This window comes from Durio zibethinus, chromosome 17 (assembly GCF_047325235.1).
Source record: "Durio zibethinus cultivar Kanyao isolate XHJ-2024 chromosome 17, ASM4732523v1, whole genome shotgun sequence".
Lineage (NCBI taxonomy): Eukaryota > Viridiplantae > Streptophyta > Magnoliopsida > Malvales > Malvaceae > Durio > Durio zibethinus.
In genome coordinates this window covers 2338677-2362168 of record NC_143178.1, presented here as the reverse complement: position 1 = coordinate 2362168, position 23492 = coordinate 2338677, and the positions used below count along the sequence as shown (strand labels likewise).

Below are 23492 nucleotides of genomic sequence, written 5' to 3'. Positions count from 1 at the left end.
CTACAGTATTTTGTTTGGTCCGATATTGTGGTGGAAAATGCCAGAAATGTGTTGTTTAATTATTAAATGGAGACTCCATTATATTCCTAACTTCATTAATGATCATATTTAAGAATTTAAAATTTAATTTATATAATTTATATATTTTTCTTTAAAAATTGACATTTAAAAAATCTTAACTTAAATCCTATACTTAAAATTTTTGTTTATTTTTAAACTGAAATCTAATTTATAAAAAAAAATTAAAATTTAAAATTTTGATCCCATTAAAATATATCTATGCCACTAATGTGTCACATTCATTTACATGTGACCAAAAATTAATCTCGGTATTGAAGAAGACTCGAGTCTATTTAGGTCAATAACCTACCCTCTCGAAAACCAAGTGACTTTAGAATTTTCTCTATGATAAAAGAAGACTTTATTTTTTTGTACAAGACCAACAATTTGTAGACTTCTATTACTTGTCTATTTTTCTTTTTCTTTTTCTTTTTATATATTTTTTTAAACCATAATCAGACATCAAATGTATAGATTAAAAGCAAATAGTCATATTTGATTAAAATGATGAACCTACTTTAAAAAAAAAAAAATTATGTTAGCATGATAAATAATGTGTGTATATATATATTATTTTATTTTATATTTTAAAAATAAGAAAATATAAATGGTAAAGTTGGTAGATTTGTTAATGGAGCTAGTGTTGTCATGTTTTATTAAACATGAAAAAAAAAAAAAAAAGCAACAAAGAGGAAGAAGATCAATGAGTTGTAAAAATTGTTTCCCATCCATTAAAAAAATTTTTCTATTTGATATATTATTAATATTAATAAATTAAAAAATATTATTTAATTAATGAATAAATATTTATTTTTACAATAAATATATTTAAAAATTAATTTTAAAAAAATTGTTTACTAATAACATAACATAATCTGATATTGCCTTAAATATAAATTTTAAAATAAATAGAGTATGTTTTCATTAAAAAAAACAAAAGGGTTTGTTTGCTACTAATTGTCATGCACGTGGACTAAATGAATAAAGGGACCGCTTAAAATGTCAAACTCAACCACCCTTGCAACATCTCTTAAAAAGTCTTGAGATCAACTTGTTCTAATTTTTTTGTTTCTAAGATTTTAGTCATGAAAAGGTGACGACATGTTGTTGAAGATATCGCAAAGTCTTATCCTACTGTTCCTGGGAAGATGTGAGATGCTAACTTCAAGCAAACTTTTATAGCCTTTTGATTTTCCAGTTCCATTCAAACTACAACAACGTAGACCATTTACTTTTTTCGTATTTAATGATGATCCCTCCCTCACAATCCATCCTTCTGCAGAGGATTTCTGCAATGTTAGAAGGTGTGACGGTCCATTTCTTTTAACACAAAAATCATACCTTAGAAACCAAACAAACAGCCGTATATAATATGGGTTTTTGTTACTTCTGTCTATTCATACGCACAACTGTCAAATAGCCATGCTTTTGAAGGTTTGCTTCTTTCTTGTTTGGTCTCTCTGTGTTTCCTGTTAGTGTAGTCAAATTTAGTCGCCTCTCATCTCCTGTCCTTTTCATTGTTTTGATTTTATCGTTTTTTACTCGCCCTTTTTCTTTTCTTTCCTATCGCTTCTGTCCAAACGTTAATCTGTGTTTCTTTAACTGTTTCTTGTGTGGGTTTACACTTTCCATTTCTCGTACCCTTGTTTTGATAAAAATTCAATCTCTTAAGCTTCACGGCTACTCTATTTTTTCATTTTTTTTTCTTGTGACTTCTTAGTGGTTTCTTTTTTTGTTCACGCTATCCGTAGAATTGTCTTGTTTTCTTCTTGCAGGTTTTCTTCTTGCAGGTTTTCTTTTTCTTCTTCTTCTTCATTTTTCCACCGCTTGGCACTTATGCTTTTCTGGTTCCTTTTTCTCTCTCTTGTTTCTTATCAGGGTCTAAATTTCCTTGTTCTTGTTCAAGGCTCAGTTTTTCTTCTTGGGTTCCTTGTCTCTCTTTGAAGACAAGTTAAATGTGAGGAAAAGATTGCAGTTTGATACAACAAATTATAGGATAACTGGAAGAGTTTTGTTTTGGTAATATAAAACCTAGAAATGAAGTGTTTCTCTATCTTCATCAAGGACAAATCGAAGAACAAGAAAAGAGAATCAAGAGCTGCTCATGAATTGAGGAACCAAAGTAAATCGGATAATTCAGCCTTGAGTCAGACATCAAGATCTTTGCCATCTCCAAGGCGCATACAAGAGTTGTACAAAGAAAAGGAACATAATTTGAGAGTTTTCTCTTTACAAGAGTTGAGGGATGCAACAGATGGTTTCAATAGGATGCTAAAGATTGGAGAGGGTGGTTTTGGGAGTGTTTATAAGGGAACAATTAGGCCTCTCAATGGTCAAGCTGATCCTTTAGTTGTTGCTATCAAGAGGCTCAACACGCAGGGTTTACAGGTACAATTAGTACAAATTTTTTCTTTCTTTAAATTTGCCTTTTTACATATAAATTGAGCCTGACTATGTTTCTAAGATAACATCCTGCACTTGTTCTGGTCTTTCTATTCGTAATAGCCGAAAATGATTTCATAGTAATTTGCAACAAAATGTGATGGTTAGTCTTAAATTCAGCAGTGAAATGGTGCTCTATACCTCCAGTTTAGTGAATATTGCTGATGTGCTGTAAGGCTGATTCATATGATGATCAGTTAGTGATGGTGTCAAAATTGGGATTTGGGATTAATTTTCTCTGTAGCTGTACAAACTTTAGGAACGGATATGGTGGATAACTGCATAGGGGTGGATATAGTGTTGATTAATTGGGAATTGAATGTTGTATTCAAATCTGATTCAGTGTTTCTACCTTTTAGTAAGGGAAATAACTTAGAACTAACAAACTTAAACTATATATTTGCAAATCTTGTAATTTCAAAAAAAAAAAAATTGCAAATCTTCTGAGGATCCAAAAGATTTTGATCTAAGGTACAGTCCCCCATTCTTTGTTTGAACAATGAGGTGTTTTTCTCTGTCTAGTCGCTCTCCATATCACTTACATTTCTAATGAAGTATTCTTTCCATTAGCTTATCATCCCAAGGAGAAAACATCCTGGATGATTGAAGATTGGCCCCAATTATGGCTACACTAGTAACTCTTGCTCAAACAGTATGTCTGCTAAAACATAGAAAGGGATGTTTAAGGTTGCTATAAGTTGCATGTTTTTGATGCATTGTGACAGAGATTTCCAGCTATTTTTAGTGGAAATTTGTCATTGTAGTGATAAAACTGTCTCCAAAATGGAGGGTGAGACACCTCTGGTTTTTTTTTTTTACCTCTAAACCATCTAGTTTATATCTCGTAATGTATAACTATTTCATCTGCAGAGCAGGTGCATTTTCCTTAAATTTCATATAAACAAGTAAATAAGATTGTCTTTGCTGAAAGGAGAATTCTGTATGTGCTCATCTACATGATTACCTTGATTTAGCTGAAGTGTTTTCAAGGTAGTTTGATATATGAGTTTTTGCCTTTAAAGTAGGTGCATGTCTTTGAAGTTTAAACTCTTTGGTTCACGGATTATCCTGGACTCATATTATTATTGTCATTTACTAGTTCTAATTACTGTTTCTTAATTTTGCTAGATGAAATCGTTGAACTTTATTTTGAGAACTAATTTGTGTTTCATATGATATTTTCGCTAACCTCATCTAGGGTCATAAGGAATGGCTTGCAGAGGTTCAGTTTCTTGGTGTTGTTAATCATCCAAACCTAGTAAAACTGTTAGGATATTGTTGTGTAGATGGAGAAAGAGGGATCCAAAGACTGCTGGTCTATGAATTCATGCCTAACCGGAGCTTAGAAGATCATCTTTTTAGCAGGGCATTCACTTTGCCTTGGAAAACAAGATTGGAGATTATGCTTGGTGCAGCAGAAGGACTGGCTTATCTACATGAGGGATTGGAAGTCAAGGTACAATCTTCTTTTATTCAGATGACTTCAACAAAACCCATCTTAAATTATCTCATTAAGACTTGCTTTGCTAGGAGAAGAAAAGTAAGTTGGAAAGAGGTGGGTGTGAAAGGGAAGACTGAGAAGAAAATAGTTTTTTGTACTCGTGTTTCAGTAGTAGAAAAAACTGAACTAAAAAAGAAGAGGAACAGATGGCAATTGGCAATTTTCTCTTTATGCCCAAAAAACCTAAAATTTTCCAATTGAAAAGATTAAGTGAGGGATAATTCACTCTACCTTGCATAATTAAATGCTGAGATCACCTTCTACTTCTGTATCTATTACAACTAATGCACACAATTACCTACCTGATAAAATAGAGCAAAAAACTTCATTGAATGCATCCTTATAGTGCAGACAATTGACATTGGTTCCATAATCTTATCTGCCTTGTGTTATTTGAACAGGTGATATATCGAGATTTTAAATCCTCAAATGTGCTCCTGGATGAAAATTTTAAGCCAAAGCTCTCAGACTTTGGGCTTGCAAGGGAAGGGCCAACAGGCGATCATACTCATGTATCCACAGCGGTAAGTAGATATCAGCCATTTAAGTGCAGTACTTCATGACTTCTGACTTTATTTGATGTTTGCTAGAATCTGCACTGCATGATGCATCCTTGTTGGTTGGGTTCACCTGGCACTATATGTTGATTCTCAACATCTTAAATGGTGAAGTAGAAGACATAATTTAGCTCTTTTAGCTGTTTATCCCATTAGGCACTCAATATCTGTAGGATACCAAATATATCTACTTCCATAAATTTTCCTTTCTGGGAAATCAAGCCAAAGGTTTTCTGCATGTTAGGAAAGGATTAAAGATTTGGATGAATGAATCGGATTCCATCTGAGTATGTTGGCTCTCTTATTCACGAGTCACAGTTACATTTTAAATATTTATGAGAAGCATGATGCATTTCCTTTAATTTTGTTAAAGGTGGTTGGAACATATGGATATGCTGCCCCTGAATATGTTGAAACAGGCCATCTCACAATCCAAAGTGATATATGGACTTTCGGGGTCGTACTTTATGAGATCCTCACTGGGAGGCGAACACTGGAAAGAAACCGCCCAACATCGGAGCAGAAGCTTCTAGACTTGGTGAAACAGTTCCCTCCCGATAGTAAACGATTCAAAATGATAATAGACCCTCGACTTACAAACAGTTACTCTTTCAGTGCAGCCCAAAAAGTTGGAAAGTTGGCTAATAGCTGCGTAAACAAAAATGCCAAGGAAAGACCAACAATGAGCCAAGTTGTAGAATGCTTGAAGGCAGCAATACGAGAATCAGAAGATGGTAGCTCTTCTGTTACATCTTCATCTAGAATGCGCAGCCGAAGATCAAATAAGGTTTGTTGCAGGATATTTCTCATCTTTAGCAGAGCCAATAACACAACCTTTTATCAGTGACTAAGCTGGCTTTTACTTTTTCTTTGACAGGTTTGAACTGTGAATTCTTAGATGTTAAATGTAAAATGAGATGCCCCTTGGATTGTGCAGCTTAAGTTCAATCCAAAGGCGAGTTCAAGGATAATGGATCCTTCGAGAGGACGCTCAAATTTGCAAAACTTTGTTCTTAGCATACATTTTTTTTCCTACTTTATACAATAGCAAGATTTTTGAAATCAAGAATGCTTGTAAATTAATAATAGCTATTGTAAGTTCTTATCCAATAAATTGCTTAAAAAAATTCCATTTTCAATGAAAAAGATAAGGATTTCTTTGGTTTATCAATCAATAACAAAGGCTCATTTCCCATTTGGGCTAAGGCCTTTTTTGAGTTAGGCTGAAAGGATACGATCTACTATAACCAATCGAGCTTATTCCAATGAGAAATGTCGTCAGCCCAGTTATAAAGATCCAATCGGCTAATCAGTAAACAAAACTCATGGGAAAATCGTTTACTCTCTTCCAAACGGTTGCCACCGCCGGTGTCTTCTCAGCCGTTTCTTATTGGTGCCAATTGCTTCACCACTTTCTTTTTTTATTTGCTTGAGAATCTCCATCTGTCAAAATTTGATATTTTATTTTGTTTATCAAAATCTTTTATTCAGGTATGGATTCATGTTTGGCAGAGAATCGGCTCGTAAAGAACTTGGAGACTTGATTGAAAGTCTTCGCCATAATAACTCCAACTCCTCTTCTTCCTCACCTCCGTCGCATTCTTGATTGGTATTTTCCAGTTCTTTGACTTTAGATTTTTCTTTCAAATGCGATATGACAGAATAAGAAATCTTGGTTATTATGGAACGGTGCCGTTTGTTTAGAGGAAAGTTGGCTTCTTTCGTGGGAATTTTGTCAGTGGGAAGGAGATTCCATACGTTTCCTATACCACATTCCCAGTAATGTGATTTTATCGTGAGGATGTGGGAAAGTTACGGAATTTTTTGCGGTTAATTTTGAGCATATCTTTTTTTATGTGTCTTGGTTCTTAGATTTTTCTGTCATCTCTGATTTAAGGTTTTTGTTTGATTATATCTCATTCAATCAGGAGGATTTCTCTCTGGTTTTGTAAATTGGTCAATCATTTCTGTTTGTGGCTGATGGTCTAGCAAGGAAAAGAAAAGTATATGGTGTCATGTCTAAGATTGAAGAACTTACCAAGTAAGAGATCATAAATGTTGGAGTTATTATAATATCTGATACTGTAAAAACGAATTACCTCTTTTTAATTCCGGATCATTGGATAAAACTTTGTGTGAGGATGCTACTAGGTGGATCCCAGTTTGGATTTTAGACATTGGAGGTTTGTATTATTACTTTTGTATTAGGTAGTAACCGCCAAAAAATTGGTACTTTAGTACTTTGATATTTTGTTGTAGCTATTAACTGATAGTTAGGAACTTCTGGTTTCATTTCCTTTTGTGCAACCACTTGCATGAGGTGATTTGATTTGCTTGTTTAACTTTAAATTTTGTTATCCTGTTCTTCTGCTCCTGTCTCATTTGTAAACTTCTCCACTCATCCTGTCTTTTATCTAGCAATTGCTGAATGTCTTTCCTCTTAAAGTTGAGTTCCAAGAGTTGATAGTGGCATCATTTACTGATTCAGGATGCATGTATCTAAACTGAATATCTTGATGAATGTCCAAATTATTAACTTTTTCATCTGGATTGTGGCAAATTCAGCTACATGGAAGCATCAAGGAGCTGTAACTGAACGACTTTCCTCCTCAAGACTTGGAACTTGCCAAAACTTAAGGAGGACCCTAATGATACCGAAAACATGGTTAGGAGTTACAAGTGCTCCCTTGTACTTCTCTGGTTGTGTATTGCATGTCTTGTAGTTTCTCAGTTGACAATTTTTGTAAAGATTCGACATATTGTGTTCATTATATAAAACCTTCCTTCTATGGGTGAAAGAATTATTTGAAACAAACAACTTTAGGTGTATAATTTAAAACAAAACACATTATGGAGCATGTTAAAAATACATAATTGTGTTTGATACTTGGGGCCTTTGGCCATTTTTGAGTTTCTCGATATGTTGTTCGAAGTAGGGCTAGCATTCATGATTTAACCATAGTCTACAACTTTTTCTTCTATAAATAGTAAATTATTCTGAATTGCAAATAAAATGATTCTTTTGTTAGTCACATGATGTATTGGTTCATATTCCGTGAATCTCATGATTTATCATGTCTATGTTTTCCATGTTCCCCTCAATGTAGAATTCACAATTTTTATCATTAAATGTCTGCCAAATTCTTGGTGCTTTGAAGAATGCTTCATTTAGCATTTAATTGCACCCTATGTATTGCACCGATTCAATCTTTAATGGTGACCAAAACAATTGGAAGAAATCTCCATATATTTATGGAGATGCAATCATTTTATTTGGTTTTACCCTTCTACTGGTTTGGCATATGATACAAAAAATTATGGTGTATATGGACTATAGTCTTTGCTTTTTTCTTTTTTACTAGCTTATATATAATGCAGTAAAACCATATATTGTTGTACGTGGACTCTGTACAAAGTTTCTATACCAGAGCAACCTCAATTTTCTTGACATTCTTCTCTCTGATAAGCCCAATGTAAAGTTTTGTTCCCCGGGAGTCGCTCTCTGAAATTTTCCTACCTCCTTCCGACATGCTTTTCACAAATTCCACCAAAATGCCGCCAGTTGCCCCCTTCAAACAACCTTTTGTTCATTCTTAAATATGTAACTGCACTCAATCCGTAGCCTGAATCTGATCCAGTAGTACCCTGCTGTTTGTTCAGCAGCATGAGATCTTGTTGTGTAATGCCAGTGAATTCCAGCTATCTTTCCAGATAGTTTAGCTCCAGTTTCATTGAATGTGCCTTTTGCTGCTGCAAGTATCCTATCTCCTTGCTCCAGTAGTTTTCCAGAGTACCAATCTAAGAAGATTGTCCATACTCCGTGTTCCATGTTCCATCCCTTCGGAAAAACTCAGTTTCTTCGGGAAATTGCTTGCATTGGCCAGAATCATGTGGCCTACCCTTTCACCAGTCTTTCCTCCCGATGGCTTCTGCTGCTGCTTCAAGTGAAGCACTCATGCACTGATTCAACATTTTAGAACAATCAAAGTTTGATCATTCAAATTATGGACAATAGATTATGATTGTTCTATATATCACCTAATGTTGCTAATGTTCGATTTCCTTCCCAAAAGATAAATAAAAGAGAAATTTCATTTTAGTTCATCAAGTTTAACTTGTCATAGCACTGAAATTCTCCAATTCCAGGAAATTTCAACGTTCCATGCTTTCTGGATGAGCTGGGAATCCCAGCTGCCCGCAAGGGCCTAGCCCCACTTGAATTTCCTGAAACAGAAATTGCATTGAGATAGAGTTTGCCAAAAAGATTTGTCGTAATTGTTAAGATTTGAACCCAATAATGTGGAGCGTTGCAAAATCATTATGTACTTTCAAATTTTTAATGATCAGATTTTGGGAATTGCTCACCGTTTTTCTTTTTGCCTAGAGTTCAATTAGTCTAATGCTCTTCATTGAAAACAATTAGCCCAAAGCATCTTTTAGCTAACTTTATGTTTTTTCTATAATCTTCTCCAGTTCTGGCCTTGTTCTTCTTAACATTGATATCCACCAATTCCCACACAGACCCTTGCTGGCATTCTATGGTCCTTAGAAGTCTGAACCATCCAACCAACCAATTTCCTCTTCTTGAACATTCCACGAAAGAGCCAAAAATATGCTACATATCTTATGCAATTTAGTCAGAAAGTGACAGAAGGGAAAAAGAAAAAGAAAGGAAAAGAATTCCCATTAACTCTGTTCAATGCAACCAGCTTCAGAAATACTACAGGACAGCTGGGGTGGGGTGGGGTGGGGTGGGGTGGAGGATTGGTGATGAAGCCTAACATGGCAAATGGTCATTGTTTCCCTGGTGGGAGCGTGGCAGGTAATTGTACAAGCCACAAAGTCCTGAACTAAGACGCAAATGCATTTTTCCAAAAAAAAAAAAGCACTTTTCTTTCTCTTTTCCATATTCCCACTTCACCTCTGGACTTGTCAAAGAAGCCTAAAGGTAAAAAGAATAGAGAGTGCAATAACAATAATCTTAACAATGAAATTAAAATCCACAAAAGAAAACAGCTTTTTAAGTTCCATTTACGTCCATTCGCATTTAACATTAGTGATACTGAAAATAGAAAGGAAATTAGTACAGAAATAGACCACGAAGAGCCAAAACAAAGGTTCCCCTTCTCATACTCTTCTTCGATGCATTAGCGTTTGTTCAAAAAAAAAAATCAAATCTAATTAACCAAGAGAAACAACCCCAAAAAAAGATCCACCTCATACGGTAGATCCAGGCTATTTCACATCCTCTTTCATATACATAACATTCACAGTTAAAACTAGCATATATGTTTTTTAAAAGTAAAAAAGGGCCAAAAACCCAGAAAATAGCCCTCAAAATAGGCTTCTTCCTCCTCTCCTTGGCCCTTTTCTTCATGGATCTCCATGTCCTTTTTCTTGTCTTTCTTTTTTTTGCAACTATCTATATATGGTAGATATGTTCTTTATTTACTTTGTGAGGTGATTTAGGCAGCTGCAACAGTGCCTGCAGGGAGAGGGTGGTCTCCAGCTTTCGTAGGAGATGTAGATTTCCTTTGATCCTTCTTTCTCAAAGCTTTCATTGAGGAAGAAAGGTTCCAGTTCTTTTCCTTAGCCTCATCTATATCTATTTGCTCTTGTCTGCACTCTTCACTACAGAAAGGTGTGTCCCCTCTGCAAGATTTCAACATAACAAAACCAAATACTAATCAGCAACCAAATCTAAATTTGCTACAAATTTTAAAGCCAAAAAACCAATCTTGGTTTCCACGAAATCTAAAGACTCAGAACACTTCTGGAAAACAAAAATACAAAAGAAACCATCTTTGAGAAAAACTCCACAGATTCTCATAATATACTCGATTATCCCAAGTTCCATGTTGTCTGGAAATCGTTATCAAAAAATTAACCCTAGTCCCTTAGTTGAAAATTGGAATCAAAACTAACTTGTAAACAAGATCAACCAATGGCAGCTCCATGGATCTAAGGGGAAAATTCATTAAGCAAACGCGCATTCTCAGTTCTGATTTAGCCTCAAACTAATAGATTCATCGGATCTTTCTAAAATTCTACTCATTAAATCTAGAAAACATTAGACCTTATTGATATACACATAAAATATAAACGAACCTGTACATGAAGATGTCTCGGTTACCCCCAAGAGGTTTCTTGCAAAGAAAACAAGCATCCAAGAAATGGGGTTGATGGTCTTCAAATCTTGCATCATAAAACCTGGCAGACCTTGGAGAAGAAGAGACGGAATAAGAAGACAGATTCCTCAAACTACTCCTCCTTGAGTAACAAAGAGGTCTTGAGAAAAACCCATTTTGGTTATGACTTTGGTAATGGCTTCCTGAATATCCAGCTTCTTTGTCTGCAAGAGAAGCCAACCCATCATCCTCAATGAAACAAGGCCTCCTTGAACGTCTAGCATAGTCCATTTGAACTGCTTAGAAAAGGTCTAGTCTTTGGAGTGTTTGATGGGAGAGAGAGAGAAGAGAGAAGGGTAAAAGATGAGCTCAGAAAGGTCGATGAGTGGGTGAAGAAATGATGGTTACATTTTTATAGGGGAAAGCTTTGTTCTTTGTTAAATAAAAAAAAGAGGAAACAACGGCAGGTTTCAGGAATCCGTGCGAGTGAATCCATTGGCTCAAAATAACTGCATCTGCAAGTTCGAAATTATTCCCGGTTAGTAGTTGTGTTCCCTTCACCTTTTTGCCCTTCTTGTAGATTCAAATTACCATAAATGCCATTATTTTAAGAAAATGAGAAACGAAAAAATTGTCCAATAAATATTTCCTTGAAAAATGAAAATAAAACTCCAATAACTTCGACTTATTAAATTAAACTGCTCAATTTAAGTTTTATTATTGATAATTAATGATGAAATATCATCGAAATGGCAATTTCGTGGTTTCGGAAAGATGAGGGTTAAAAGACGGAAATCGGTAGTCTTGTAGTTGCGACTAGTAAAAAAACAAAAGCCCCACACTCCACATTCTAACGTTAATATCTGAGCAAGGCCCCACGCTCGTGCTATGCGCGTTAGCGTAACTACCACACCGCCATAATCTTGGCTCCTAGGACGGTTCGGTTGCCCCTTTCCCTCTACATTGTGGTAGTGGGTCTCTCAAAAGACTTTGGATTTTAATGGAAGTTGTTAGCCGTTGAAATTCAACTTTTACTTTTTTTTTTAATTTTTTTCCTCTTGAATAAAAATTTCTTGATGAACAATAATATAAATTTTAATTCAATAAATTGGTGTTCATAATAATTTTTAATTAATTATTATTGAGCCATCTCTGTTATTAGTGGACGGTGTTGAGGGCAGAGGGAGACACATGCATACCAAGAAACCGAATCTCAATGTGTTGAACAGCCTTGGCCCCCAAGAAAATGTCTTGGGAGCATGTGATCGAAGGTGAAGAAACAGAATATCTGGGGGATGTAGGCCATATTTTGGATTCCAAGCAATGGTTACTTAATTGGGTATTAACATTAGTTTAAGTCTCTATTAGTATGATCTTGTCTGATACTGTAATTGTATGCCAAGTTAAATCCCTTAAACAAATACTATTTGAGTTTATTTCATAACAAAAAAAAAAAAAAAGCATAGGATGATAGGTTCATTTCATATTTTAATAGCCAACTAAAAAAATATAATATAAAAATTGAAATCTAATTCAATTGATTTAAATAATTAAGACTAATATTAATAGTTCCAAAATTTAAATCTTAATATTTATAATTTTTGCTATTTTAAATTGTTGGAAGCATATAACATGTAAAATTATATTACAATTAATCAATTAAAATTTAAAATTACATAAAGTTCATCAAATTATTATGTGGAGTCATAGTTATAAATGATAAATATATACATAATTTTTAATTATAATTGATAAATTATAAAATTATAATAAAAAATATTGTAAGTGAAATGTTGTTCAAACTATAATTTTTTTGTTCTATAAAAAATGATGTAGATTTATATGTTTGTTTTGAAATTAAAGTATAATTACAATATTGGATCACTGACATCAATTAATGATAATTTTATATTTTATATTTTATAAATTATTCATATTATGTTTATTTGATAACTACATTGATAGAACAATGGTTCAAATTGGAGGCTTTCTTTGGGAAGGTACCAAGAATATGCAAGACGCTTGACCTCAAACATCCCACGTTACCCACAATAGTTAGTTATGGCGGTTAAAAATTAACAATAACCATTCTTCTATTATTCATTAGAGCATATAAAATTTGTTAATCTATTTGAATCAAAATTTGGATTTTTCATGTTTATATATCTGTGTTTAAAATGAAAATAAAATCAAATCATTATAAAGTCTCAAAAGTGTATATAATACAAATTTCATTTTTTGGGTTATAAAGTACTACTATATCTATATGTCTAATACAAGTGCATAACAAAGATTTCCTTTTGGAAAGATTAAATGCCCCACCCTCATCAAAGTTGGGAAAAGTCTAAGTTTGAGGCAGTACCATCCAATCATTAAAGAAAAATAAAAAAAAAATACTAATAGTAGTTAAAATCATTATAGTGGGTTGCACCCAAAAAAAATTCATTGAGTGGAGTAGATCCACGCGCCATAAATGCAAGTAAGACTTGTTGGAACTCCCCTAAGGCTCTTACCTACTGTACTTTGTAAGTTTGTACTACACTCCCTCTTTCTTAAAATAAAGTAATTGTTTTTACTGAAAAAAAAAAGAATCGACGGTTACGCTTCCTTCTCACCGCTCTCTTCACTCAACATCTTACATCACTCGCCTTCACTTTTTTCTCCCATTCTTTTGTCAATTTCGTCCGTTTCTCTCTTTCTAACTTCAATAGGGCCCACCTCTGAAAACCATCGAAAATGGGGACCAACCATTAAATAATTTTATTTTGTCATTGATGATGATGTGATGCCATGGTTTTGGCTTTGATGTTCTATTGCGACCGGAGGCTCCTTTAAAAAAAACTAATAACTCTTTTTTGGAAAATCAATGCATTGCCAAAAATGTTTTTCCCAGTTATTGTACACTTGTGTATCCACGGGGAGTCAGTTATTTTTGAATTTCTATGGGTATAAAGATTTTATGTAGTAATTAATAGGAAATTAATTAGTAAGATATGGAGAAAATTGAGTATTTTATTTTTAAATTTTTTTTTTATTTTTAAGATATTTAATGGGTATTGATAATTTTATATTCATAATTTTTAAAAATAAAAATAAAAATTTATTTTTTTTAATTTTTTGTATATATTTAGATAATTTTTTATAAATATATTAATATTTTCTTAAATAAAATTTTTTTAATTTTAATTAATCTAAAATAATAATTTATATTATTTAATAAAAAATTTATTTATTAAATATATATAGAAATATATGTAATGTACAAATATGAAACAAATATTATATTATTTATTTTTATTTTTATATCTATATCTAATAAAAATTTTAAATTATATTTATTTTTATCCTCACACTAATAATATAATACTCATTTTTATTTTTATTTACATAAAAATTTTAATTTTTTATTTAATACAAAATAAAATTATCATCCCTAATAATACATGAAAAAATATTTACATTTGACAGTTTTTTAAGATAAAAAGGACTATGGGGAAAACGTTTACTAAATATGATTGGTACACGTATTATTTCCAGTTAACAAAGAGAAAAAAATACAGTGATTAATGGAAAAAATAAAAATAAAAAATAAAACTAATACAACTATAAAATTAAAGCATTAAAAAAGATTAAAAAAGAAAAAGACAAAGAAGCTGAACGCCATGATGATGCGGCCATTACTTTAACCTCAGCACTTGTTCCGAGGTTTTTGTTTCCCCAGCCACACCCGCCAGCCACCGGCCACCTGCCCGTGATTTTTCATTGTACACGTGTGGCTTAGAGCTTGTCACCACCGAAGCACCTAGATCTCCTTTCTTCCACGAGGCACCTTAAAACACGACAAAAACTTAATTACGGTTGACGGAGTGACGATCCCTTACACCAAGATGTTGTTCGTTGCTCTGTGAATTGTAAGAAGGACGGTTAAGATTGCATCAAGGACAAATGAAAGTTATGATCACGTATGTCTGGTTATGATCTTCTAGAACCGGTCGGTCAATTAAATTTTAAACCAAAATAGAGGTTAGTATATTTAATGTGAAAAAAATGGAGTCAGATTTTTGTAGGAGAAAAGGGGGCATATCGTTGCAGGGGGGTCGGTTTCCAGAACTTGACTTCTGACAAAATGGCGCGGTACAGGCCATCAATGGAGCAGCCGATATGGGCTAGAAAAAATCATGCCACTGCTTTAGGTTTCTTTACACTCAAACAACTTTTCTTCCCCTCTTCCGAATTTTACTTGTGAAGTTTAAGTTGTGTACTTCAAAACTCGTTTAATTGTTACTGTGTGAGATAAAAATTTTTAAAATTAAAATTACTTAAAGATTACAAGATTCAATTTGATTTAAATCAAATTTTTTTTAATTTAATTTGGATCAAAATTAAATATTAAATATATATTAAATTTGTATCCAATTTAAAATTAAATTATAAAAATAAAAAAATCATATCAACTTATATTTTTTTATATTAATTGTTATACATATTTTAAATTTTTATAAAACAAACTTAATTATTTTATATAACTATATTAAAATTTTTATTAAAATAATATATAAAATTTTAGATTTTTAGAAACGATTAGTCGAAACTTAATCAAATTAACAAAATTTAATTTATATATGATTAATATTTTAAAAACTTAATTTAAATTCATATTAAAATTTTAAATTTTATATTATTACGTAATATTAAAAAATTAAATTAAATATAATTTAATTTAAACCGTTACCACTTCTATTTTAATATCATATCTACTTATTTCTCAAATACACCAACCCAAACAAAAACATTAAAATAAAAGAATTTGATCATTTAATATCCATTCACTTCCATGTTTCTTGTTTTGGTTTTTGTTAATGCATTTCATGTTTTATCAATCATTAGTTTTGCACATTCATTCATATGAATGGTTTTGCAAATTATAAATGATATTATTGGTTATATTTATTAAATCAAGTTGGTTTATATACCTACTTTTAAGATAAAAAAAATATAAATTTTAAATTTAAATATTTACATTTTCTTATTTTTATGCTGCAACACTTTTTATAAAAAAAAAATAATATGGTTTTTTTCTTACCAATGCCATAGAAAATAGTTCTTACCTCACTTTCAAAATGAAACAAAATCTAGTTGTCTGAATTATTAAAAAGATTAATCAATATAATTGAGTTTGGTCAACAATAATGTAATTTATTAATAAATTATTGAAATTTTAATTTAAATGATTAAAATTTAATTTTAACTATCTAAAAAAATAAAAAAAACACATATAATTGAGTTTAGCCTGCCAAACTCTAGCTGCTTCCGAGTTCCAACCAAACAATAAGAATGATGATGGGCAAGCCTCACATGGGATGGATCATAATAGTGCAAGATGGCACGAGTTAAACCCCTAAATTATTAAGCGATTATTTTAAACACATAAAAAAAAAAGTAAAGTGAGATTAGAGTATAATGACATATAATTTTGATTTGATTTGACAATCTCCGTATTTTAATCGATACCTTTTGTTAAAGTGGAATCATTTTTCTTGTTTAACTTTAATGATGTGCTATAACCTTTTGCAACATTATTTAGGCCGATGTTATTGTCTAATTGCTTTCACTTTGATCATTCACTTTAAAAATTAAGAATCTAAGCAGGTCCTTTTTAATAAATAATCTTTTTTTAATTTTTTCATTAATCAAATAAATAATTAGTCTTTTTTCAGGTTAGTGCTGTTGGCTGTTCCCTTTATAAATAGGAAGGATTTTGCATTTCAATCCAACAAAAGAAGTAAAAATGCAAAGAGGCGAATTTTGCATTTCCACCATGGAATTTGACGTCTTCTCACGTTTCTGATACTCGGGTTTTGACGAATTTAAAAATGAATAAAATTTTTGCACATGTTAAAGAAGTTATAAATTCTTATTGGCCGAAAAAATAATGAAGTTAGAAATTTATATGCACCGGTCAATAAAATGAGTTACATCAGTCTTTGCAACATTCAAAATATAAAAAAAAATCAATGTTTGTCAATATTAAATTTTAATTATGAGAAATTATTAAATATATTCACAATGAAAATTTTAAATTTTATAAATGGGATTAAGAAAATGATATATACTTTCTATAATATATTTTAAAATAAAAAAAGTAATTAAAAATAAAAATAAAATATGTGTCAATCTCTTAACATTTGTGAAATTAAAATTTTACAGTATTAATATATCAAATACTAATACATTAAACACAGAATTTACCGAATTTTAAAATTAAGATGGGATATCGGGCATGAGGCTGAAGTAGTTACTAATAGTTATTAGTTCAAGATTTATGTGCGTAAAATTTTTTAAGAAACACTTCAACTTTGAAGCCATTTGAGACGGATCCAACTTAAAAATTTTCACCTTAATAATTGTTTTTTTAACTTTTATTAATCTTTATCTATTAAAATTAACAAAAAATTAATGAGATCATATCTAATGATACCTGACAAAAATTAATTTATTTTTGCTTGTGTTGGGAATATTGTATTTTCTTTTAACGATGAATAGATTTTTTTATCACTGGTTATGATCAAATAATATATTAATGATAATTCAGATACAGGCTTAACTTTAGTTGTTTTTTTTTTTGCAAAATAATCTAATTTTTTACAAAGAAAACATTTGTTGGATTTTTCTTTGGATTTTTTATTCGCCGAACTTAAATTTTTGAAAATTTTTGGACTTTCTAAGGAGTTTCATGTGTCTCTTTAGGGTAGGTGTTTCTGAACAGACTGGACACATTAAAACTTTTTTAAAATGTTTCTTTTTCATTTAAAAAAAATTCTTAAATATATGTATTTAAATCTCAATTGTCCTCTCTCGGAGGTAATTTGACAATGATTTTGGGTGGTGGAAAAAGGACCAAAAAGAAAAAGCAAACCAACCCTACCTTATTTTCCCCTCATTTTCAGGTTGGGTGGTTTGTGGTTTTTCATCCCACATCAAACAATTTACATTTCCTTTGCAACAATTTTACATTTACTTCTCACCCTTCGATTGATAGAGACACCGAACGAAAAAGACCATTTCTTTTTTTTTTTATTCCTCGATTCCATGAGTGCCGTTGGAACGACCCCTAGATTTAGTTCCGTGGGCCACCAAACTTTATTAATTTGTCATGAACTTCCCCTCCCGAATTTGATTCTAGGCAAGAATATTTCTCTTTTTTGTTTTTAATCAACAAAATATTTTCAAAGTTGGTACATTTGTTAGTAAAATAAGTTGTGATCACGTTGCTAATTATGTACGAAAGCTGAAACTAAGGAAAATTTTTGATAAATAAATGTTTTTCAATGCTTATGATGTTGTCGATTCATGCACCTGAATGCTGCTACTAGTAGTAGGGGAATCACTTATGAATTAGGGGCATGTTCTTAATAGTTTAACCGTTATTTATTTATTTATTTTTCTTTTGAATTTTTATATTATTTTATTATTTTCTTAAAAGTTTTAAAAAAATACAAAAATATGTTAACATTAAAAAAAGTCAAATTGTTAAAATTTTAAATAAAATTATTTTTTATAAAAGAAAACTTAATTATGCAACTTGCTACTTATTTTCATAAATTATATTAACAACTAATCACTTATTTGTTACAAAATAAAAACCAAAGTGACAAAATTAGGTACCAAGCATAATTTTATAACCACATATTTCGCATGTTCTTGTTGATTGTGCACATTAAAATACAAAACAAATTTTTAATTTTCTCATGATATGACATTTACAATAAAAAAATCTTGCAATACCCATTTTTGTTATTATATACAAGATATTATAGATTTCAACGACGAATTGAAAATGACTTCAACTTAAGGCCATTAAATTTTTTTTAAAAAAATAATATAATAATAATAATTATTATTATTATTATTTTCACTACTTCAAAATTATTAATTTTTCTCGATTTAAGACAGCTGCGTTGACACGTGAGTGATAAAATATCACCGCACGCTACAAAAGCGGTAGCTGTAATATTTACACGTGGATGTTAACATTAAACCTCTATGACAGTAAAGGACATGATTCCATCTCGAACAACGTGGCATCGAACGACAATAGAGATTTGCCACGTGGGCCAACATATTTGTCCCACGTGTGTCTCCTTAGCACGGGACATGTTCTGGAACGTGAAACCACCCTCAATCCCTATTTATCGTCTCTTTTTTACTTTTATTTTTTTGGGTGTTTTATTTAATATTTCAAAAATTCTTTTCTCTCTTTTGTAAGCAACCTTTGCTTTTGTTTTTGTTTTTTAGCGATATTTTAATTCGTTGGCCGGCCTTTTTAGGAATTTAAAATAGGGATTATTCTTAATTAAATAAATAATATTAATCTACAAGGTGGATTATTATTAATTAGTAGAATCTGTGAATAATAGAGATTCTTAGTTCCAAGAGGTATCAAAATCACTGAGCAACGTATGGAGGAGAATGAAACATGTTTTTTATCAAGGTTGCGCCACTTTTATTGTCTTGGGGTTAGAATTGTTAAGTAAGCATGTGGAAGCAAGGTTCTTAAATAAGCAAAGCTTCATTCAGTGTTGCGAAGAAAACTTACATAAAATATTTTAAATGGCGTTTATAATTTTTTAAAATTGATTTAATAAAAAATTTAATAAAAAATTTAAATTAATAAATTGATATAATTTAATATAAAAATTAAAAATATTATTTACAATTTAAATTTGTTCAATACTTATTTAATAATAAAAATTATATTAACATATTTATTAAAAATGTTTATTTAAAAAAATATATGAAAATTTATTAAATTTTTTTTGAGATTTATATAATTGATTTATGTAATGTGGCATTTTAATTTATTAATTTTAGTTTTTTATTTAATTATTTTAATAAATAATTTCACAAAAAAAAACTTAATTATTATTCCCATAGGAAAAAAGGGGAAGCTATGGGTTTGAAAGAGGTGCAAAGTTAGAGCTATTCTTTGGAATTTGATGCATGGGGCGGCTTTTGCTTTCTTTTTTTTTTTTTTTTCTACAAACGAGGATAATTATATGAGACGGAAAAAGGCCGAGCAAAAAAGAAAAGAAGTTACTATAAAGAAAGGAAAAATATAAGTAATTGAGTAAGTTGAAGTCATTGATTTTTAAACTCGTTTTAAATGAGACTTAATATTAGAATTGGTTGAACGGATGAGTCCACGAATAAATTAGTCGTATACCACATTAACCATAGCATATTAAAAGACGAGCCCTTAATTGAAAAAGGCTTTAATTTTCAGCCAATAGATTGAATTTACAAAAAATAAAGCTGAGCCTTAAAAAAATTTAATTCAATTTAAAAAAAAAAAAGAAGCTTTAGATTCTAAATCTAGATTGCTATTTCACTTAGCATCAGATGTGATTAGACAATCAAAGCTGAGTTTGTAAATTATTTTGTTGATCCCAACATTTATCAGCAATATCAAATACAATTCCAAATCAATTGACAGGTTGCCTTAATCTTAAAACTTCTACAAGTTTCCAAGAGACCAAAAACAGTGAGAATTCAAAGAGGAAAAAGAAAAAAAAAAGCAAATGTTATTTGGCTTCTTTTGATTGCAGGGGGTTTAAAACTCAACCATTTTGACAAGACACATGCCACACGTCTAGGACAAGAAGTTTGACTAATTACAGTTTGATTTAAGTCTCCATCTAGTAGCAATAATTTTTTATTTGCTTGTGATTGACGATGTGTATAATATATTTTTTAATAAATTTATAATTTTTGAATCAAATTAAAATTTTTTAAAATTTAAATATTATATTAAATATTTCATTATAATTCATAAAATTTTCATAACATTAATCCTAATTATATAGTATGGCACCTTGAATTTTACAATTTTTATATTTAATTTAAGAAAAATATTATTTAAAGGTTTTTTTTTTCTCTCATGAATAACTTAGATATCCATGTGGTGAGGACAGAAGCCCAAATCCGCTTTGATTAAACCCATTTATTAATTTTTGGGTCATTCATTTCACTCCTTTTCGGTCTAATGGTCAGGCCTTGTGGCCCAAAGCCAACTCTGGGCTAGGTCTGATTTTCCCACAATGAACATTGACTATTTGACCTGCTTTTGGCATTTAGAACAAGACAAATTTCTTCACAAAAGAGCAAACCTTTTTTTAATCTCACTAGATTAATCTACTTAGATTTTGTAAATTAGATATACTCTTTGTTTTATCAATCTAATTTTGTATATTCCACAATTAATTTTTTTAAGCTATAGTTAATTTTAATATTTAAATTTTACATCAAAACATTTAATTCAATTATTAGTGCAAATATTTATTTTCTTTAAAGAGAGGGATTCCAATCTTTTTTCCATATTTTAGAAAAAGAAATTTATTTGCAAAAGTAAGATTTCATGAAAAATATTACTAAAATGAAATGTTGGTGATATAGTGAAAAGTGAAAAAGGAAAAAAAAAACAACTTGGAATAATTTAAGTATTTGGGGTACTTTGGAGGGTCTCCACTCCTTCATCTTTTGACCATAGGATGCTCTCCTTGGGCCTTGAGAATACGGGGATGACTGGCATCTGAGCCACCGATGGCCAACTTTCAGTCTTTGTTGGTTGTTGAACTTAATTGCCAACTTTTAATGGTGGTGGGAAAAAGAAGAAGAAAATTGTTTCTTCACAAATACCAGAAACAATAGTACAAAAAACAAGAAAGAAAAAAAAACCAACAATTGTACTAGACACTTTACTTGACCTGAAATTATTAAAAAAAAAGAAAAAGTACCACTGCACATCTTTGATATTCACCAATTTACTCAAACACTGAATTATATTTTTGATCAGATCTTTTTTGAAGATTCAATGAATTTGTGTTTGGGATTAACTTTTACAAGTCATAATTGGCATAACCAAAGGCATTAATGAATATTTTACATCATTTCATGATGTATCAACATCTTTGGAATTGATTGAAATTGAAGGGAGAAGCTTATAAAAGAAGTTCTGTATATCTAGAAAAGCCATTTTAATAATTGCCTTTGTTTACTGTTCTCACAAATTTCCCGCCTTAGCTATCAAAGGTATGCTTTCTCTTTATTGACTTCTTTTTTCCAAATTTAATTAATGCCTTTTTGGTGGGGGAAAACAACAGGAAACTGAAACTTCCCAATGTACTGCCTTTTTTTTTGGCTACAATTAATTTTTTTCTTTTACTGTTCTAAAAAGAACCCAAAAAAGGGAAAAGATTCAAGTACTATCCTCAATTTGATTGTTGACGTTGAATGTTGATTTAGCTTCAAAGGTGAACTAGGATTGTCATTTACAAAATGTAGGACTAGGACACCTTTTCCAGTTTTCTCTAATTTTTATTTTATTTCAAAATTTCAAAATATGAACTTCACTTTAGTTGATTTCATGGTTTTTTTTTCTATTTTTTTGTGCTCAAATAATGCTACACAAAGGCACAAAGAGGTGAAATTTGCTTAATTTGTTGAATGATGGAGTTGCAGTTCAATTGAAACTTTACATTAGATTTCAGTCAAACCATGAACAAAATTTGAATATAAAAGAGGATCCTGAATCCTGATGGCCTTATAGTCTTGACCAGCACAAAAGCAATGGGGACCCTACTAGAAAGCTAGGAATGGGCTCCAAGCGGCAACCATGAGATCAGCCCTTCACTGGCGCTCATTACATTGGGTGAAAACTTTGATATTACCATTCAAATTCTTCCTATTCATCCAAAAGGAAACATTTAAGGGAAGAAGCATGACCCACTGAACCAAAACGTTGGACATTTAATTAATGAAATGAATCGTCTGAAAGCCTAGAATTCATGATAGCCAAAACTACATGATCAGTTTGCTTGTGAACTTTTTTATTACCCCTATTCTCCATAGCTCACAGATAACGAATTTTTTTGTGATACAAAACATTTTTTTTTATGATTTTGAAAATAATGTTATTATCCCTTTCAATCAAAATCTTTGCAATCGTTCTTTATTAATTTGTAAGATGCAGGAGAAGTACATGCACTAGAAGTCAAACCCATGAATCCTACTCAAAACTCGTCCACTTCAACCACTGCAAATAAAATGTAACATGTCGTTTTTAAGCGTCCTAGTCATGGAAAAACTCAGCTCTTTTTTGGGTTTTTTTTTTCCAATCGGATTGTGCCTAGCTACGCCTAGCTATGCTTATCTATAAATATCCCCTGCCCCCATCATTATCGCTTGGGGCTTAATCTCAGGGCCATAGACACTCCTTGATACATACTCATGGGTGTTTGTAGGTTGCAGCTTCACGTTTTGTTGAGTTCACAGGTTTCTAACTTACTGATACAGTCATGTCAGATTCAAATCTCAAGGTCTTCACAACCAGAAATGGAAAGGGTTTACAAAAACAGTTTCATTAGAGTTATTATTCTTTGTGATTTTGATATAGCATATAGCATTTTGCTATATCTGAGATATTATTCTTATCATTTAGATCTTGTTTATCCCCCCCGAAAAAAAGAAAAAAACTGTCAATTACCACTACATTATTGTTATTATTATTTGGCTGACAAGTGTGATGGATGGAGAAAATGAAATGTGGTTTACCACACCTAACAAAATTGAAGAAAAGGCCAAAATCTGTACTGAAAAGCATATGCATCCTAGCAATAAAGAGTACCAAAAATATGCATCAGATCGATCTTTTGTGTCTCAGTATTGTCAAACTGCCATCCATTGTGCATCATATCAAGGGCCCCTTTCCATACAATGCTTTATCACAACATTATTTATGGCTACTTG

General features: G+C 31.2%; 3 protein-coding genes across 6 annotated transcripts; 2 read left to right on the top strand and 1 right to left on the bottom strand.

The window, feature by feature from the left end:
- The first annotated feature begins 1212 nt into the window (after positions 1 to 1212).
- LOC111276724 (putative serine/threonine-protein kinase PBL19) lies at positions 1213 to 5742 on the top strand. 3 transcript variants are annotated; one of them, XM_089746007.1, is made up of 6 exons: positions 1213 to 1494; positions 1939 to 2448; positions 3701 to 3958; positions 4405 to 4527; positions 4934 to 5347; positions 5438 to 5742. In XM_089746007.1, the coding sequence occupies exons 2-6, from the start codon at positions 2098 to 2100 to the stop codon at positions 5441 to 5443; spliced, it is 1152 nt and encodes a 383-aa protein (XP_089602133.1). In that variant the 5' UTR covers positions 1213 to 1494; positions 1939 to 2097; the 3' UTR covers positions 5444 to 5742. The 3 variants fall into 3 exon arrangements, with proteins under 3 accessions (XP_089602133.1, XP_022718234.2, XP_089602134.1); XM_089746008.1 differs by lacking the exon at positions 1213 to 1494 and adding an exon at positions 1713 to 1835; XM_022862499.2 differs by lacking the exon at positions 1213 to 1494 and having other exon boundaries at positions 1523 to 2448.
- Positions 5743 to 5768: 26 nt separating this feature from the next.
- LOC111276743 (uncharacterized) lies at positions 5769 to 7266 on the top strand. 2 transcript variants are annotated; one of them, XR_002688539.2, is made up of 4 exons: positions 5769 to 5953; positions 6052 to 6169; positions 6489 to 6601; positions 7126 to 7266. XR_002688539.2 is itself a non-coding variant. In XM_022862521.2 (3 exons), exons 1-2 carry the CDS (start codon positions 5886 to 5888, stop codon positions 6164 to 6166), a joined length of 183 nt encoding a protein of 60 aa, XP_022718256.2. In that variant the 5' UTR covers positions 5780 to 5885; the 3' UTR covers positions 6167 to 6169; positions 7126 to 7264. The 2 variants fall into 2 exon arrangements, 1 of the variants encoding a protein (XP_022718256.2); XM_022862521.2 differs by lacking the exon at positions 6489 to 6601 and having other exon boundaries at positions 5780 to 5953; positions 7126 to 7264.
- Positions 7267 to 9553: 2287 nt separating this feature from the next.
- LOC111276733 (FCS-Like Zinc finger 1-like) lies at positions 9554 to 11205 on the bottom strand. The gene is made up of 2 exons (XM_022862511.2): positions 10669 to 11205; positions 9554 to 10212 (listed from the first exon to the last, which is right to left on the bottom strand). The coding sequence occupies exons 1-2, from the start codon at positions 10977 to 10979 to the stop codon at positions 10026 to 10028; spliced, it is 498 nt and encodes a 165-aa protein (XP_022718246.1). The 5' UTR covers positions 10980 to 11205; the 3' UTR covers positions 9554 to 10025.
- Positions 11206 to 23492: the final 12287 nt, after the last annotated feature.

What these genes read in the sequence shown, in the direction of transcription:
- LOC111276733 (XM_022862511.2), bottom strand. Translation starts at nt 10,979, where the DNA reads ATGGACTATGCTAGACGTTCAAGGAGGCCTTGTTTCATTGAGGATGAT. An exon ending in CGAGACATCTTCATGTACAG is followed by an intron (nt 10,213 to 10,668) that starts GTTCGTTTATAT and finishes GAAATCTTGCAG; the next exon opens with AGGGGACACACCTTTCTGTA.
- LOC111276724 (XM_089746007.1), top strand. Translation starts at nt 2,098, where the DNA reads ATGAAGTGTTTCTCTATCTTCATCAAGGACAAATCGAAGAACAAGAAA. An exon ending in TCAACACGCAGGGTTTACAG is followed by an intron (nt 2,449 to 3,700) that starts GTACAATTAGTA and finishes AACCTCATCTAG; the next exon opens with GGTCATAAGGAATGGCTTGC. An exon ending in ATACTCATGTATCCACAGCG is followed by an intron (nt 4,528 to 4,933) that starts GTAAGTAGATAT and finishes ATTTTGTTAAAG; the next exon opens with GTGGTTGGAACATATGGATA.
- LOC111276743 (XM_022862521.2), top strand. Translation starts at nt 5,886, where the DNA reads ATGGGAAAATCGTTTACTCTCTTCCAAACGGTTGCCACCGCCGGTGTC. An exon ending in TTCTCAGCCGTTTCTTATTG is followed by an intron (nt 5,954 to 6,051) that starts GTGCCAATTGCT and finishes TCTTTTATTCAG; the next exon opens with GTATGGATTCATGTTTGGCA.